General features: G+C 42.1%; 1 protein-coding gene and 1 long non-coding RNA gene across 2 annotated transcripts; one reads left to right on the top strand and one right to left on the bottom strand.

The window, feature by feature from the left end:
- Positions 1-3073: 3073 nt before the first annotated feature.
- On the bottom strand, positions 3074-6155 carry six3a (SIX homeobox 3a). Its single transcript, XM_033612669.2, has 2 exons — positions 5325-6155; positions 3074-3403 (listed from the first exon to the last, which is right to left on the bottom strand). Exons 1-2 carry the CDS (start codon positions 6014-6016, stop codon positions 3211-3213), a joined length of 885 nt encoding a protein of 294 aa, XP_033468560.1. The 5' UTR covers positions 6017-6155; the 3' UTR covers positions 3074-3210.
- Positions 6156-8359: 2204 nt separating this feature from the next.
- Positions 8360-17709, top strand: LOC144458372 (uncharacterized). Its single transcript, XR_013487867.1, has 3 exons — positions 8360-9244; positions 9502-9628; positions 10781-17709. It is a non-coding gene; the product is annotated as an uncharacterized LOC144458372 (long non-coding RNA).
- Positions 17710-19309: the final 1600 nt, after the last annotated feature.

Below are 19309 nucleotides of genomic sequence, written 5' to 3'. Positions count from 1 at the left end.
TCCAGTGCCTTGGGATAATGAACGTAACGTTGCGCAAATGAAGCCCATTCATCGCTTGTTTTGTATTCATGAGTCCCTATCTGTGGCTCCATCTCTCAGATAGAGCCCTAATCCTCGTGTCCTCCTTTGCCGATAAAAATGCTCTTCAGTTTACGATTAATTTAATCTCAATCATAGCCGGGACTTGTCGCTGCCAATAAAACTTGTGGAGTGCGTAAATGGAGAGGTGGGGGTGTGTGTGTGATAAGGGTCTGGCGGTGCGGCGGTGCCATGGCCCCTCGGTGCTCTTGATAGGGCCTATCTGTCTCTGGCAGGCCGATTTAAGACCCGGAATGGGTTTTAAAATATGATACAGATTTACTTCATCTGCAATCGACTGCCAATGAGTGCGGCGGGAGGTGGTTTGTTTCAGCCAGGCGGGGAGCTGAGCGCTGCGTTTGTGTGCGTTATGGCCTCGGTTATTTCAGGATCACAGGCCTATTGAGTCGTATGGCTGGAGCTTTTGACACACTTGTTTTTGTGTTGTGATTGGTATCCGTCTGAGGGAGACATATGCATGCAGATAGCCTATGCGCACAGTGGAGACTGATAAAAAACATAATCCACAGTCAGATCTAAAGTATCTACAACACAGTTTACTGTTAATAACAACTTTTGTCAAACTGAATGTGAGATTTAGCGGCGAGGATTTCACTTTATAACAAATATTTTAGCAACATTTTTAAGCTATGATTTATATTGAGTTGGTTTTGTTTTTTACACACCCGTGCCCATTGCCTGCTTTGTTAATAACTTGTATCCATCGGATTAACAAATGAAACTAGTCTAATTAGGCACGCTTTTGTACGAGCATTGGTTTCTTGGTCTCTATTCTACATGTTAAATACCCCCTTTTTAGCCTATTTTCCGTGCGCATTTATTCACACTGACACCGCCCATAGTATTTTAAATTCAAGCTTTCAGACTTTGCACAAAATCGCCAAACATCCTGTAAAAATATCCAAACATCCCGTTCATCCCTGACACCACAGCAGGCCCAAAGGAGCTGAGCTGCACTCGGTGGAGACAGTAAAGTTTCAGTTGTCTGAGTAGACCCAAACGTCAGGGACAAATCTGTCTTAGTCAAAGAGCTGCAGCTTTACACCACTGATGTCGCCGCGGCAGCTTTTTCTGCCAGTCTCCACTTTACCAAAAAGTCCTGCTGTCTCCCTGAGCCAAACAGCAGCCTCTGTCCTACTTTCTGCTGCTACAGCTGACTGCAACACTCACGGACACTCGACGCGTATCAGAGTTGCCTGCAGTTAATACAGCGCCGTATTTACATGGGGGAAATCCTCAGCGCTGCTTCTAGGAAAGCAGAAATCTTTGCGCAGAGCGTTTCCACCAAAAACTATAGTTTCTGCAACAGTGTCCTAGCAAATCTGCCCCAGTCTGCAGCATAATTGGTTGGGGATTTAGATGGAAAGGGACTGCAGGAGAGAAAGCCTTTTTTTTGGAGGGGGAAATGGTTCTCGTCCGAGGAAGAAAAGCTCTTTTCAGCGGGCCACAATGGGAGATTGGGACAGGGGAGGAGTCCCATCGTGATTAGCCCATTTAATGGCGCGTTTACTTAATTTCTGTATTCACTAGCAACGGTAAACAAAAGGGGAAATAGCACTCACATTTTTAAGTGCTGCATGACGTTGACGTTTGCCAGAATTTGTGTAGTATACAGAGGCAGGCATATAGGGCGGTTTTACCTACATCACATGTTTGAACCAGGGGTGTGAAGATACATTAGGAAAGGGCATGACTTCTGGAAAATAAAATCTATAACATTTTAATAACAGCTTTGCGTTTTGCCACCGCAAAAGAGCAAACACCAATTTTACACCAACATGATGAATAGTCGAGTCAACTCTGCTCCGGAAATCAAACTAATTTGAGGTGAGCTCAGCTCTCTGAGTGCATAACCTGGTCCGGGGACGCATAAGCCATGATGAGCATTAATGCCTCCACAATCCAATAATGACCCAATATGAACATGTGTTTAGCCACTTATCAATGTCCTTATCCGTAATCGGATGGAGAGACAGACATCATGCAAAGAGGTATAGCAAATTGAATACTGTATTTGATTTAGAAATGTATGGTACATTAACATAATAACCACGCAAGAAAGAAACATTGAATAGGCTAATGTAAATAAGCGCTTTGAGCGACCCTGGGGCGGCAGAGAGGAGATGGAGAGGAGGGGGGGGCAGCCTGTAGTCTTGAATAAATGTAATAACAAGCAATTCCACTTTCATATTTTTTTCCTTTTTTTGCATATTGTGACATGTCTTTAACAACCCCCCAAAAACAACCCAAAACAATTAAAAACGCCTAGAGCACTTCAGTTGTAAGTTTTGACAAATATTTTATGTAGGAACACCAAGTCAAGAAAAGTGAGGAAGGGATAGAAAAGAGGATGAGACGGGGGAGAGCAATAATTATGTACAAGCATATTTCTACACGTATATTACAGACCGGGAGAATGATCGCATTATTTGAGATATACATAATTCAATATAAAATTTTGAAAATAAAAATAAAAATCTGATACAGTCATAAACGATTCCGTTCGACATTTTTTTTAAACCATGTACCCCACACAGGCAGTGACAGAAGTGTATTTTAAAAAAGGTGCTTACGACTTAAAATGATTGTCTGATGAACACAAAGTAAAAACAGGATTGCATCTTGTCTGCATGGCGGCTGTTTCGCCGTCATCATCATCATCACCATCATCATCATCAGCACTTGGACTAAAAACGGAGATGAGGAAGAGAAAAAAAAATATAGCGACGAAGACACCAAGACGATCTGTTTTTATTCCCTCTGATCGATGTTCCTGATGGAAAATCTTGCACTCAGGTTATCTCCCTGATTACAAAATTAAAAATAAAAAGACATGCAAGTAGTCTAGTTGTAGTAGTGGTGGTGGTGGTGGTGGTGGTGGTGGTGTGGGGGTATGAAGAGGAGGGGGAGGCGTGGGTCCTTTGAAAGCGCTTTTAATAAAAAAAAAAAAACGACGTGCTTTTATCTCTTTTTATTTTAATATTTATATCAATCGGTCCTTTTTTCATCCGTGATATTTCATAAGTCTTTTTTTCTTCCTCTCAGGTCCATTTTCCCTGTAAATATTTCTCTTTTTGTTTGTTTTTGTGTGTTTCTTTTTTTTCCTCCGTATCATACATCGCACTCCGAGTCGCTGGATGTGACGGACAGGATGGACGTCCCAGTATCAACTCTCTCTGTCATACTGGAAACGCTGGTGGTCGGACTGGCCGCGGTCGAAGGCGACTCCGCCGAGCTGTGAGGGGTGAGGCCGGCCTCTGACAGGGACCTCATACCGCTCGGTCCTATTGCTTGGTGCTGGAGCCTGGAGAAGAAAAGGAGGCGAGGAGGGGAGGGAAAAAAGAAGGGGAGAAAAAAAATGAGAGAAATGGCAATTAGACCTGAGAATGTCCCCCTTTCCCCTCCTCCTCCTGCAAAATAGGGGTTCAAACTCGCCTTTCTTTCCCCCTGCCGGCCCCAGCCATGCATGCATGCTTTTATCAAATAGCCAGCTTTCAGGGGACAAAACACAGCACTATTTAGACTACCAAATGTTGGAAGAAATGGGCTTTTCTGTTTTGTTTTTCTCCACAAAAGTAGGCATGGATAACGCGTAAGTCAGCAATCTGGGATTTAAATTAAATGTCATATCACAGCAGAGAAATAAATCCAACTTAGTGTCTTTTATAGAAGCATTTCTTCACAACAACAGCAGCTATTTTGTTTTTATTCTGCTTTTAGTTGCCATCAGCATTTGCTCTACTCTTATTATTATTATTATTATTATTATTATTATTATTATTATTATTATTATTATTATTTTATCCAGTGCTGCACAGTTTTATTTATCTCATAAAAAGCCCCATGGCTCTGCAGTTTCATAACCAATTATTATTATTATTTGTTCAGATAAAACACAGGCCTTGGTCCAAACGCGAAATGTCGTGAGGCTTTGACACAGATGTATTTCAGTCTGATGGAAGTGTATGAATGAGTGACGTCGAGGTCCAGGTTACTCCAATCATCCTAAATGTTTATCTCCAATCCACTCACGATAATAACTCCATCACGGCGGGATAATATCAGGCTGGAAATATATCTATTCATTTAGCAGGAAAGATTAGAATAGTGTTCATATGGCTTAGTTCTCTCCGAGGTATTTTCTAATCAATTATAGCATTTCAATGGAATGATACCACACTTAATGTTATGAATACAGCCTATGTCTTCAAATGCTTTTTTTTTTTTTACTACGCATGCTCATTTGAGTCGAGTAATATCAATAATATCTGTATTATCCTTTGAGATAATCTTTTTTTCAACAATGCAAAGTAACATGTGACATTAAAATGATAAATGCAGCAGAGGACATGATAAATGCAGCTACTATACGCTGTGTGGCTTAGATAAATCATTACACAGCTTTGGTAGCAAATACAATAATATTTAAAATTATTTATAAAATAAGACAATTCTAACTGTATTTAAGGTAAAGATAAAACTATTTAACTTTGGCTGAATAAATATTAAGACGCGTCCAGTCCTGTTTGTTTTATACCTTTTACTTTTACTGACTTAAAACTAATGCATAAGCTTGTTTGCACTTGTATCGTCTAAACAGTTGTTGTGTTATAAATAAGTGAGGTGCAGTAGTGTTTTCATATATAATTTCAGCACTCTCTTCGTTTATTACAATACTTTCACTCTCACGGAAACATAAACAATCTGTTTCTATGTAAAAACACTGCGCAGTCATCGCCTTTCCGATTTAACAGCACACTACTTTGTGATTTTATTATTATTATTTTGTTATTTAAAGTTAATTGAACAACAAATGTGAGTTTTAACGTGCATAGTTTTTGTTTTGATCTAAAAAAAATCGACTTTCTGTTAACAAATACCGATAAAGTTTAATTATATTCTCCCGAAAATGTTTTTAGAAGCTTTTCTAGATGAGAAATAATAATCTTATATTTAAAAAAGGCAGATTTAGATATTTAAAACAGCAGAAATAGTGTTTTCGATGTTCATCCTGATTTCACTTCATAACAAAAATGTCGCCGCAGCTTGCTCCCTCCCCCTGCCAGACACACTCGTCCTCTCCCCACAGTCTCTGTCCGTAAACACAACTACAGCTTTAATAAAATATCCGCTTTTCTTTTTCATTTTCTGCTTTTAAGACAAACTTTTTTTTCTTTTTTTTTGTTACATTGCTTTGTTTTGACAGCAGGGACAAAATCACCAACCTGTTTTTGGCCGCCGCGGCTCTGTCTCGTTGCCTCCGATTTTTAAACCAGTTTCCGACCTGTGTAGGAGTGAGTCCAGTGGCTTGAGCCAGTTCCCTTTTCTTGCTGGGGTTTGGATATGGGTCCTGAAGGTACCACTCCCTCAGCAGGCTCCGTGTCCGCTCTTTGAAACAGTGCGTCTTCTGCTCGCCGTCCCAGATGGTCCGAGGCAGCGGAAACTTCTTCCGTACCCGGTACTTATCGACCGGTCCGAGGGGACGACCGCGGAGCTTCTCGGCCTCCTGGTAGTGTGCTTCCAGCCACATGGCCTGTAGTTTGCCATGTGAGTCCTTGGTGAACTTGTGGTTCTCCAGGATGTGGTAGAGGTCTCTGAAATTCCCCGTGTGGAACGCCACCACCGCCCGGGCGCGCAGGATGGACTCGTGCTTGTTGATCGCCTCGCATGCTCCCGGAGCCACAGGCAGGGACCAGAGGAAGCGGCCCAGCCGCTCGATGTCCCCGGTCTCCTCAAGCGTCTCGCAGACGCTCGCCACCTGCTCCGGGGAGAAGTTGAGGGTCGGTAGCTGAAACATGGACAAGTCTTCTGGAGACCTGGTGGTGGGAGCGCTGTTCGCCAGGAGCACAGGGCGATCAGCGAAGTTTGGCAGGAAGAAATGGGAGGGATAAAGCTCTAAAGGGGATCTGAAAACCATGGAAATGACCTGAGAGAGAAAGAAAATTATCGAGAAAAAGGAAAAACCGAAAAAATACGGCAAGTAAAAAAGATTGAATGATTCAATGGCTATCGCCTAATGACACCAGCCTCATAATATCTCCCCCCTAAATCCGCCGTTGAGTGTAGCATTGAAACATTTTGTTTCCCTTTTCTATTGGTCTTCTTGGTGTCGTTGTAGCGTTGTCATGGCAGCCCTGCCAATCACTGTCAAGCGTGCCAATCATTAGCCAGTACGTAGCGCGAGGCTTTCACCACTTGTGCAGCACGCACGGGGGGTTATCAGAGTCTCCGATCTCCACAGCAACCCTCCCACCTCACCGCGCGCATCAGGCACAAGCCAATGCTCGCCTATCTGCTGAATGGAATGAGCAATTAGAGGGTGGAATATTATTGCGATCTTAACGAGGCTCGTTAAAGCTAAAGAAGATATGTAGACTGGAGATGCTTAGCAGAGACGGGAAGGGAGGGAGGGAGGCAGAGGGAGCTTTAAAAGGGTGACAAATGGACAACCAATGACTGCAACTCCGGAATACACGTTTTGAATTGAAGCGAGTCAATTTGCACATTATTTTCCTACATTTTTTTCCCGTAGTAGCTACTTTTTATCTTTTTTATCAGTCCATTCATTTTTGCGCGAGAGAAAGAGAATGCGTTACGTGTTTCCTTTTCATATATGTTATCACTTTCCATTTTCTTGTTTTCTAAAAGATGAAAATATGACACAGTCCTATAATCTTTTGGCTTTTGCCCTGGATCCGGAGATGATTTAAAAAAAAAATACATGTGCGTAATTTTACGACATAGTGTGAGCATGACTTGACTCGGGCTCGCTGATGTGTGTGTGGTCATTTTGTGTTCGGTGGGTGCTGCTCCGGGTGTAGGCTGCAGTGTGATGCCGCTCCCCCTCCTGCTGTCCCCGGCCTTGCCTCCGGGACGCTGGGCGCAGCCCTGGCCCCCTGCCCGCTACCTCCTCTCCAACCAACACAATTTATTGTTCCAAATGAATATCGATGCGCAGCGTTGTGTTGATTAAACACAGATCATGGCGTTTGAGCTGGAAAACTAATTTGCCAGTGGCATCACCCTTTTAATGCCACCAGTTTATCACGGGTTTTTTGATAGTCCAGCCCTCTAATTAATACCATTAGTATTGGAATTACAATCAAATGGCAACATGAAAGCTTCTTGGGGACATAAAAGCAGTTTTCATGTATTTGATCTAGTGGTAAGGACATGATCAATGTCCACATCCAGTCACAGGACTCGGCTTATAGCAGTAGCCACGGCGGTGTGATTTTCATGTTTATGGCTAAAACGGCTTCATATTTAGACAGGGCTTATAGGGTGTTAAAATAGTGTGAGTTCACTCTAACACGAACAGTGCTCACATTGTGAAAGGGCCGTGTACAAGGCGTAGCATCTAGACTCCGCTTAATCCGCCCTCAATAAAGCTGACATAATGATCCTAAGCCGCCTTTCTACAAAATCATTCAGGAATTCAAAACTTTTCCTTCCCTCTCTCAGATTTGCACATTCTCCGGGGCTGGCCAGATAGACCACCGACTTCAAGCTTTGGAGGGACAGTGAGTAGACCAGCTCGACATGCATGCACAGTCAGTGCTACCTGTTTATGCTCACCGCTTCACCTTAACTGACATACAATGACAACTGCAGGTGCGAGCGTGCAATTACGCACGTTTGCGCACTTTTACGCGTAGGTGTTTTGGGCAAAAGAGTGGGTACTTTAATTCCTGCATGTACATGCACGCGTCTTGTGCAAGTGTCTGTAGGTGTATGTGATACAGAGCAGGGGTTGTGATGATCCTGCTGCAGGGTCAGGCGTTTGATTTGTGTGCGTGCGTGCGCATGTGAGAGGGGGGTAGGGTAGTATATGGGATCAAACCTGTCCACTGCGCTGCTATACGAACCTCAGGAGAACTAATTCCAAGTGGCACTTGAATTGGTCCCGTTGGAAAGCTCCGTGGACTGGAAGTAAAGGCTGGTATTTTCATGCTGGTGTTAAAACTAACCTCCTAGCCTATACCCCCCACACCCTCCACCTCCCTTCATCTCTCTCAGTCTCTCTCCCTCACACACACACACACACACACACACACACACACGTACACACGCACACACACACATGCACGCACGACCCCAAAATTAAGTTGAGAGTGCAGGCTTAGGGGCACTACTCCGAATATGCAAAGCCTCCTACCTGACTGGGTTCCTGGTGCACCAATTTAGGTGATCACCATTCAAGCCAAGGCTGCAGGTATTATCCAGCATTATGTTTTGGAGGAGCCTTGTTTGGGAGGAGCCCTCGCAGGCAATTCGGAAATCACTTGTAGAAAAAGACTAGAGGTGAAATGTAAAACCTGAATGGGGATTGAGGGGGAAAAGCCAGTGGTAATTCACATTCTTTCACATGGCTTTTGTTTACGTTAAGCATGTAATTAACACCCCCCAAACAAGTTTATTCACCTGCCGTAATTGTGTGTTTATCCGAGGGCTTGCTGAATGTTCCGAGCAGCGGGGGACGAGAGCTCTGAATGCACATCGAGCATTTAGCGTCTTCTCCGTTTACTTACAGCCTAAACCTCCAGACACGACAACACAAACAGCGTTTCGCACACTAAAACACTCATAATGTGTTGGTCAAGTAGACAGAGACGCCTCTCCTCTGCTCCATCTCTCTTCCTGTGTGACATTATTTCTGTTAATTGAATCCAAATCACTTTGTCCAACTTTGTTTAGAAAACTTTTCTATAAATAAAGTTAGTTTCCACAGTGGAAGAAATTCAAACGAATTCCCGCAGCACGCAGCGACTCTAAAATGTTAGTTACCACACTGGTTAATTGACAATTAGTTATTTTTCATTATCAGTCTGTTCCAATAAGGGGAGCAAATAAACAAAGCTGATGTTACGTCATGTACGGGAGTGAGAGAGAGAGAAGGGGACCGGCTGAGAGAAAGAAAGAAAAAGGTGTTGACTGTAAAAGGTAAGAGGGAAAGAGAAAGAAGGCGCCAAAGAAAAGGGTCTTGTTTTATTTTTTGCTCCCTCGTTGACCCCGGTTTGGCAGAGGCTGGCCAGAAAAAGCAGCACACCCCTCCCTGGCAAACACAGGAGAGACTCATGTGCCTGCTGCTCCATCCTGGATTCATCTCAACAATACACAGGACGACACTTTGGAGCAACGACGGGTACGTACCACCCCCCAAAAAATCACATTTTTAATTTTCGTTAATATTTTAAACTGAGTTGCCTCTTTATAGTGTTAATGCATGTGCACGTGCACGCATGCATTTATTTTTTAAGAACTTTTAATTATCGTTCACATGCCAGGTATTTTATTTTAGTTCAGTAGAAATTCAGAGATGATGTTTTTTTGTTTTTACTAAACATATCAGGAATTACCTTTTTCTTCTTTTTGTTTTCTTCTCTTCTTCGTCTTCTGCAGAGCTTTGGTCAGGGTCCAGTCCACGGACTGTCACCACTCGAGCAGGGGACTGGACGTGACACTGGTCCACTGTTATCTCACTGGTCAATTTGTCCAAAATGAGGATGGGAATCCAGCCGCTGCTCCTGTAAGTTACGCAGACCCGTTTCCGTCTACGATGCTGCCAATAATGTCCGCTATTTTTTTTATTTTTCGGACACTTTAAAAAAAATATTTACGAAATTATACAAATAAGCTTATTAGTCATTTTTAGTTTGGATGATGAGGTAATTGTCTTTTTCTCTTAGATGTCGAAAGTCCGTTTTTAATTTGGGGTATGTGCCATTTTTATCCACCGAGCACTGGGGAGATCTTTGCCTTTGCAGAGCAGATGTGTGATGCTGTCGGGACGGGGCGCACAATCCCCTCCGTCCCATGCTGGCCATGCCAGGGTACGGAGACTCTGCACTGAGTCTACACTGTAAAAAGTATCAATCTAAATAACTCAGTTAATGTAGCACTGAGTGTCGAAAATATGTTTGGAGCTGAAAATGTGTGAAACCCCTGACTGTAGAGATTTGGTGATTTCATCTGTTTGCATTGCAACTTTTTTTTTCTACAACAATTATGCATCAGTGTTTTCTTAATCATGATGGAAAAAATAATTAGGCATATTGTGTTTTGCTTTAAGATGCTGACACGTGTCTGCAAAATGCGTAATGCGTAAAATTTGTGGAATCACCTTATCGCCACTGGCAGATATTAACTGAGGAAAAATATAATAAAATTAAGATTAAAGTGTTGATATTTTTTGCAGTGCATTCTTTCCTTCTCAGATAAAACCCTTGCTCTGCTGCTGTGGCAATGTTATTTTATTTGCCTTTTCAAACCTTTAAAGTCTGAAATTACGCACGTCATTTTGCATGTGATTTACTTGAATAAACGACCCAAAGCGCCAACACAGTTAAGTCGGTTACTGTACTTTAAAACTGTAAACAGTTGCCAGCTTAGCACTTGTAATCACAGGTGCAAGAGGTCATCCCTCCTTGCACGTCTGTAGGAGCACACACTAAACACAACAGCGCCTTAATGTGAATGGAAAGAAACAGAAAAACAGGACGATTGAATAAACGCACAATTTTTGACAGTGTTGTCATAATGATCTGTAAATGTGGCGCCAACTTTAATAGCAGAGCTTGTACAAAAGTTTTTAACACCTCTCTCTCTCTCCCTCTCTTTCCCTCTCCCTCTCTCTGTCTCTCTCCTTTCTTTTATTGTTTTTATTGTGTGGTCTCATTAGGGGGACTTCCTGGCAGGGCTGGGAGCTTGTATCGGAGCTGTCCAATCAGTGTATTTACACGGGTTGTTAGCGACAGTTAATGAGGGCTCCTCCCCGGGCCGGTAGAGAAAGGCGCCTCAACATTAAGATTTACCTTGTGTCAACTCGTTACTTCTAATGAACCTCCATGCAAAAGCCTCCTCGTACTCAATGGAGCCGTGCGCCCGGATCTTGTGTGTGAGACCCTGGAAGAGTGGAGCTGCAAGCCGGCCTCCCTCTCCCCCTTTTCTTCCGCTCACTCAGGGAGAGTTGCTTTTTCTCTGCAGGTCCGGGCTCCATGATGCATGCATGCATGCCTCTGTGTGTGTGTGTGTGTGTGTGTGTGTGTGTGTGTGTGTGTGTGTGTGTTTGTGTGTGTGTTTGTGTGTGTGTGCGCGCAACCTACTCTTAACAAGAATGTGATGCTGGCAGCCCATGCAGGCATCACTTGTCTGTAATAATAACACACTGTGGCTTTAAGACCATAAATGTGTTGAAATGGAGTTTTTGCAGATCCGTGTCTAACTATCAGTAAGAGTGTGATGAGAAACAGGACACAGCAGAAGGAGCAGGAGAGTGTTTGCGTGCCCGCATCACAAACCCGATATGTCTTCCATTGTTTGGTGAATGAGGCTTGACATGTCAGCTTATTGCCTCTGCAGAAGTAAGTTCATTTATAATCACCCTCCATCCCCCACTAGAGCACCGAGCCCCGGCTCAGACTCTGGCCCCTCCGTCCACCCCTCGTCTGGCCCCCAGTGTGGCTTGTTGAGCCGCATCAGCAACACATCACTGCCCCTCAATTCAGGTACAAACTGGAGGAGTTTGGCGGATCCCTGAAGTGGACTCCCCTCTTACTCTTCTAACCCACAGAGACACCACTTAAAAATCAATTAGGCTCGTCTGGTCTCTCCCTCCCCGCCACAGTCATCATTTCCGGAACAGGTGGCTTCCACCAATTTTTGGGAGGATTTTAAACTTAGATCCATTGTTTACTTTTAATTTGGGTCCAGTTATGAAGGAGTGGGTGCGTCCCTCTGAATCCACACTACTTTCTCTCCCCTTTTTGAGGTTATTTACATATTTTAGCAGCATATTATTTGACATTAAATACCACAATGGAGGCCACGCAAGCTTTGCCTCTCATCAAGTTGTGATCTGGCAAATGAAACGTCATCCCAGCTCCTTTTTGTGGACCAGTGGCCTTATTTGATTGTCTCTTGCTTGTAAAAAAACAAAAACAAAATCTACCTCCGCCAGCAGGTGACAAAGTGGCCACAGCTATATATTCAGGTTACTGGCACTTTGTCACCTGCTGCTGTCAGAAAACCAGTTTATATTTCATATCCTTAATATATCAAGCATTACTTTATATGAAAACTGTTTCTAAAAACCATGTTCTCACTCAGCCTCTTTGTCTCTCTCTTGCCGGTAACTCCATATCAAATGCGCATTTTCTCCTGTCGTCTCTCTCCCCATCAGTTTAACGCACAGTCGCCTGGTCCCCCCAGTGTTAAAGAGCTGCAGCAGTATGACACGGAGCAGCAGCGCTGGAGGTGGCCGTGTGTTCACTCTTCCAGGTAGATGGGTTGATTTGGAGACAGAGGCAGAGACGGAGAAATAAATATAATGGGCGCATATCAGATGCGTTGCCCCGAGCTTTACATATGATGCTCACCTTCCAGTCCCCCAGTGACTTTGTCGAAGAGCAAAACAAGACCTCCTCCACTTTCTCAGCTCAGACACAGTTTATTCCAACATCCAAGCTCTTAAAGATTCATTGTGTATCAGTCACTCATCTGCATGTGTGGGCCTAAAAGTGCACTCGGGACTCTGGAGAGCTGGCCAGAGTTACATCAGCACCAATGTTGACAGAATTTCTCCAGGAAAATATGACTGTTTTGGACTTGACTGTCAGGGCTGATTAGGCGGCCCGGCTCTTAGATGCAGATAGGAGCTGTGGAGATGGCCCTCAAGCCCGGTGTCACAGGAGCTGACAGGCCGTAATTACTCCGGCTGACATATCGCTCTCAAAGCTTACTAATGTGGGAGATGTGGATCCCACAGACTGCATGCATACAGCCGAGGCCGCGCAACTCTTTGGCCACGCAGCCGGGTTCACATGCTGCTGGGCCGGCCACGTGCTCCACAGCTGACCTTTTCCATTTTAACATTTCAGTGGTGAAACAGCCTCTTATTTATAAGCTAGTGATATGGTGGAGGAGATCATCAGGCGGTGCGAATGAAAACAGCATGCTGGGATACACAGACATAAATACACATAACAGGAAACCAATGGCGGAAAGTAACTAAGTACATTTACTCAAGTACATTTATTTCACAGCTTCACAGCTTAATGTTTTACAAATATAAATTATGCGATATTACAGGTGAAACTATTCAGCAGTATGCAAAGTTTTATACTCTCACCTCGACCAACTACTTTAAAAATGCATTTCACATGATAACTCATCACTTAATATTTAAATAATATTTTTATATGTAACAAAACACACTAAAAAGGGCCAATCTGCATGATGAGTACTTTTACTTTTTATACTTTAAGTACAGTTTGCTGATAATACCTTTGTACTTTATTTAAGTACAACTTCAAATGCTAGACTTTTACTTGCAATAGAGTATTTTTACAATGTTGCATAGCTGTTTTTATTTAAATTAAGTGTCTGGATACTTTTTCCAGCGGGCTTAGGATATTCAAAATATATAAAGATACTATAAGAGATCAAATAGGCTGCTATAAATCATATATCACCATATCAGTAGTGCAAAGTAAGTTTATTTTTCCCAAGTGCTGTAATTAAGTACTTCTGAGGAACTTTAGTATTTACATTTACACTTACATTACATAGGAGAATGTTTTACTTTTTACTCTGCTACATTTATTTGATTTATTTACTTTGCAGGTTCAGATTCTGAGATACACAACAAATAAAATACAGCGCACTTTTATGAATTAAATGGCCTAACAGCATATAAAGTAATAAGAAATAGTCCCACTACGACCAGCCGTAACGTAAAGTGCTGCTTACATGTCAGTGCATTAATAATATAGTTCTTATAATATTATATTTAATGGTTTAGCACTGTGAAATCTGCCATAAGTGCTTTTATTTCTGATTCTTTAGCATTCTTCTTTTACTTAAGTAACATATTGTATGGTTTGAGTAGAGTATTTACACCTGTCACAGTCATTTAATTCCTCTCACAACATACAGCTTTTATTTCTCTCTCTCTCAGCGGGCAAATGCTTTATTAAAGCTTTATTTAGTAATCGACTATGTGAGTGATCCATATCGAGTGAGAGCGCCCCCCCCTCGCCGTCTTCTGTGCGTCTGAGTGAAGGTTACAGTCACCGTGTCACCCACGATCCTGTCATTGTCTCACATTTTGTTTGTTGCGGTGTTTGCGTGGCACGCAATGAACAAAACCGACGTCACAGTCTCCCTCTCCCTCTCTCTCTCTCTCTCTCTCTGTCTCTCCCTCCCTCCATCCCTCCCTCCTTGACTGCAGCTTTTGACATTACTCCACTCGATTGCCCGTTTACCCCCAAGTCAAGTTTGAGACAGGCAAGAAGTGTAAAAGAGGTGGGCCATGTCATATCCGCTCAGTGTGCATGGGATTGCTGGCCTGCACGGCTGTGATCATTGTTCAGGAGAACAATTCCTGCACACAGAGGCAGGCAGGAAGGCAGCATATCAGAAAAACTGGAAGGACACTTGCAAACACAGGCTGGTCGGACAATTTGCACATAATATTTCACTGCATAGTGGCAGTGTAGATTTATACTGATGGAATAGGCTATTTGTTTTACCTATAATAGATGTATAATATGACTGGATCCTCCACTGCTGTCTTTCATTAAATCTATTCGCCCTCCTGTAACATTTACTTCGCGGGACTTTGAGGAGATTTTGTCAAATTAATCTAGCTCACTCTGCCACCTGGACACCACTTCAAGGATATTAATATTAATGGGATATATCCACCTTAATAGGCTTCAAAAACACTGTTCTCCTGACACTCCCGGGTGTCTGTGGAAGTTAATTTAAATGACCAGGAGAACCCTTAAACCTGAAAAATCCCAGAACATCAATCTTAAAGTATTATCAACCTTACTTTAAGGGTTTTTATAAAAAAATATACAAATAATGTTACTGAGAAAAAACTCGAAAAATCTTCCTAAAAATATGCGTGAAAGAAATATCTAAATAACCTAATATTAATGCAGTCTTTATGTAGGCCCTATATAGGAAAAAAATATAAGATAAGATAATATATAACACTTGGTTTGTTATGCGGCTATTTTAGGCTCAGTACATCTCTGTGACCCCATCGTAAAGTCCTTCTTATTAAACTTGTGAGACACTGGGATGTCATATCGCCTAAAACACCAAAGCTAGGCTAAGTTTGCAGCTTACAGCTACACAACATATTATTGGTTGTCTTTGTATAATCTGTATAGTCAATAATCAAATGTAAAAAAAAAAAAAAAAGAATGACAAAAAAAAGAAATAACATCAATATTTCTCAAATTTGATTAAATATTTTCCTAATTATTTCCCCTCAGCAAAAGCATCTGAACAGTAGCTGCCTGAAGTGGTTGCTAGGCAACGGATTGGCGCAGGTGTTGGCTCTCAGGTGCGACTTTATAGATTACATTACAGCGGCTTCGACTCAGCAGCCAATCGGAGGTGAGGAGCGGAACTAACCGTCCTATAACTGGATATTAGCTTACAGGATAATAACGGCGGTTACTCACGGGTGAGCTGCGGCCGTCCAATCTGATTTATGTCACACATCTCAGTTTGGCAAGACGGATCAATAGCGGACGTCTGGGAGAGCACGGCGGGAGGGGTGACGGTGAGCTGAGCTGCTGTACAGGTGAAAGGGAAGAGGAAAGGAAAGAGGAAGTTGCAACAGGTCAACAGCCATTTAACCCAACAACAGTGTAACATAGGTGTAGATTTTGGTTTAGAACAAGTGCATATACCCCACCCAGTGAACATATGAAGCAGTGGACTTTTATTTTGACAAAATGACACACATTTACACCATTAATCGACGCAACAAAGGCTCAAAATGATGCGTAAAATTCACCCAAAAAAAAAGCAGAAAATAAAGTGTGTGACACTGAAAATGTTCTGACAAATGACCCAAGCCCCATAGGTGTGTGTCCCCCAATGAAACCTACACCCTTGGATAGCTGTTCGTGGTGTGCTATGTGGTATCCGGAAGTTTTAACCATGTTTTAGGGGGATAAAAATGTTGCAAAAAATAAAACAATGACAATACATTATTAAAATAACTATTGTTGTAGCTCCGTTTAGAATCATAAAGCCCTGACACCACTCTGCAGCCCACCCTAACAGCTTCCATTAATCACTGCGGATACTTGTTACATCAGTATCTGGAAATAATTGAATTTTAAGTCTTAAAAAGTACCTTAAAGGGCCAGGCGACAGAAAAATATTGACCATTTTATTTATGAATATCCGTCATGAGTGCAGCTATAGGAGTAGACTAAAAGGGAGAAAAAAATCTTTGATTAAATGTTTAAATTTCTGTCTTTTCCGAAAGAGAAAACGCGCACTTCAACAGTTTATGGTGTCTCACCCTGCAGCTGCAAACATGATGTCCTCGCTGCTTGCTGTGGGGTATGTTGCCTCAATGCGGTGCTGATTGGCTTACAGTATCAGTAGTTTGTATCAAGTTAGATACGCTCACTACGCACACCCACTCCCTGCTACTGAAACCATAATGTTTTCGTACGCATGGGGCTCAAACACACACTGCTGAAACCATTGGAGCCTGCGTGTAACCTGCCATGTCCAGCCTACACACGCACAGACAAAAAGTGATGCTCAGACCTCACAGTCAAAGTCACCATATCAATGTGTTATTAATAAACACCACATATATATACCTTGACCTATATATCCCCTGCTATGTGAAACACTGAGATAGTTCATCTTTATTATTGTTAATGTTCATTCATTATTCAGCTGTAATTTATTAGCTTTGGATGGCAGATGTCGGAGCGTGACGGAGATGTTTATGTTTGGCTGATTTAAGGAGCCATTATCCCGCCCGCTTATCAAACATTCATGTGTGGCAGCTGTAGTTGTGGATGTGGCCCCTGCGTCCCTGCGTCTCCTGTGGCCGCTTCATTTCTCTTCTGCAGCAACCGTGACCTTTCCACTCAGTTAACCTGCTATCTCTTAACATTTAACAGACAGCTCAGCCACTTCAGAGAAGGAATCATCTAAAAGCATTATATATATCACAGAAAATACAAACCCATACCCTTTGTGGCACAGACAGCAGAAACACTGTAGATGTAGTGGCCTGTAAGAGCCCATTAAACAATGTGAATGTATATCATAGCGCAGGAAGTTAAACACAAGTGGAAGACGGAATTTAATGTCTAATACACCATACTGTGACTTGTAGAGAGCCAGGAATATTACAGGAATTGTAGCTAAAAGGATTCCAGGAGGCAGGGTTGCTGTTGAAGGCATCATAATATTAAAAAAATGTAATTATTATTGAGTTTTAATTCGACTTTTAGTGGTTAAACAAACGAAAACAAACCATTTGTGTGCAAAAAATGTGTCTTTACCCAGCTGTAGTCTTTCATATAGTGGCTTTATCATAGGATACTTGTAATGATGGCATAAGGGCTTTTTTATTTTGCCTCTTTTGATATTTTCCTTGTGAAGTGATACCCATATAATAATGGGGAATATTCTGTGGGGGGCTATTTATCCAAAAATATTGAATTATCCTTTTTAAACATGTGAATTCTATCTATTCATCTGTGAACCCTTTTAATCCCTCCATCAAAAGAGATAAAAATGAAAAAAAATAAATAAATAGAAATGCAACTTTAATATTTTGGCAACATGGCTATTTTTTGTGCTACACCATAATATTTTCTCTCCCAGTTGACTGTGGCTGCACAGACCATCAGCGTCCATGCCTTTTTGTAATTGCCCTGTGAGCACGGTGGTTTTCATTCTTCTGACCCCTCCATGAACAGCACGCCGCCGCCCTCGCTGCTCCCCTGCACCCCTCCCCAAACAGCCCCACACAATGCTGCGTGTGCGTGTGCGCTCTGCGGTATGTGGGCTAAATGTCGTGCAGAGGTAATGGGAAGTAGTCGGAAGGTAAGGTCACGGGTTCACGGCGGGGTTAAAGAGACCCGTCCGTGGCTCCTGTTTGCTTTTTTCTCCACAACTCCGCTTCCTTCCTACAGGAGGATGTGTCCAGTGTGCCACCGTCCTCACCCCGAAACAACCCCGTCACCGCTCAGACCGTGTTTGTTTTTCTGCGTTTATTAAATCTTCCCCTGGCAGGAAAGCGACCAATATCACCACGTCACTGGGTGCTGGTGAGTTTAGCACTTTGCATCCCTCCTCGGCTCCCTGAGAAATCTTTTGTGTTTGTACTTGTGGAGTCTGGTGTCTATTTATATCCTCACATGTTCAAGGCTGCTGCAGTTTATCCAGCTTTTTCTTTTTTACTCTGCCTCTCTAAGATTTTATGTTCAAGCATTTTAAAGATTTTACAGCAAAGCAAAAATTCAAAATTAAATTCCCTTTTAAAAATTAATCATTTAAATGCTGCAAGCAAGTTTAATAATTATAACCCATCAAGGGCAACTTGTTCTACGGTTTTGCACCTATAATTTAATTTCGAGGTTCCGCTTGCCCTTTATAAATACTAAATCATAAATGTTTTTGAAGTCAATGAACTTTCCAGTGATTAGCACAATGCCCCTTTGCATCAAGGCTTTGATGAATCCACAGTACAAACCATATTTAAGCAGTGTCACAGTGATGTAAGTTATTGAAAGGAAAAAGACCTAAATGTTCTTTTTTTTTTTTTTTTTTAGAAGAGATTATTATTATCTCATTAGGGATAACCGCCCACAGGTCAGGTGGGTTATCCACCATTTTAATTGCCACTGCATCATTGTTCAGGCCTTTAACCATTTTACTGGCTGTGGCTCTAATGTAATGAGAATGACTGCATTATGGAAATTACACGTGATGTAGATTACTCCTTTAAGAAAGTGAATCATTCAAGGCTGAGATTCTCATATGTTAAAAAATATGATTGCATTAGCCACTGTATTCTATTTCATACAGGTGGCAGTAGTTATATTAGGCTCACATTGCAGCTTATTTTTGTGTATTAAGTTCAACAGTGGGAGTTTTAGGATTAAATAGGAATTTATTTTTGTATGGATGAGAAGAAAAAATGTTTAAGATTCAATTTAATAGACATAATTCCACTGCAGTTACATATTCCATCCCGGATTTGTTAAAACAAATAAAACAAAACATGATTTAAAACCAATTTGGTGTCACTTCTACTTTAAAACTAGGATTGTGTGTGACTGAAAATTGGCATTGAACACACACACATGCACATAGCCTTATCTAAAAAGCAGTGTGTGGGTATATAACATATAATATTCAATACTAC

The sequence above is a fragment of the Epinephelus lanceolatus genome, chromosome 17 (genome assembly GCF_041903045.1).
Source record: "Epinephelus lanceolatus isolate andai-2023 chromosome 17, ASM4190304v1, whole genome shotgun sequence".
In the NCBI taxonomy this organism is placed as follows: Eukaryota; Metazoa; Chordata; class Actinopteri; order Perciformes; family Serranidae; genus Epinephelus; species Epinephelus lanceolatus.
This window is presented reverse-complemented; position numbering and strand designations above follow the sequence as displayed.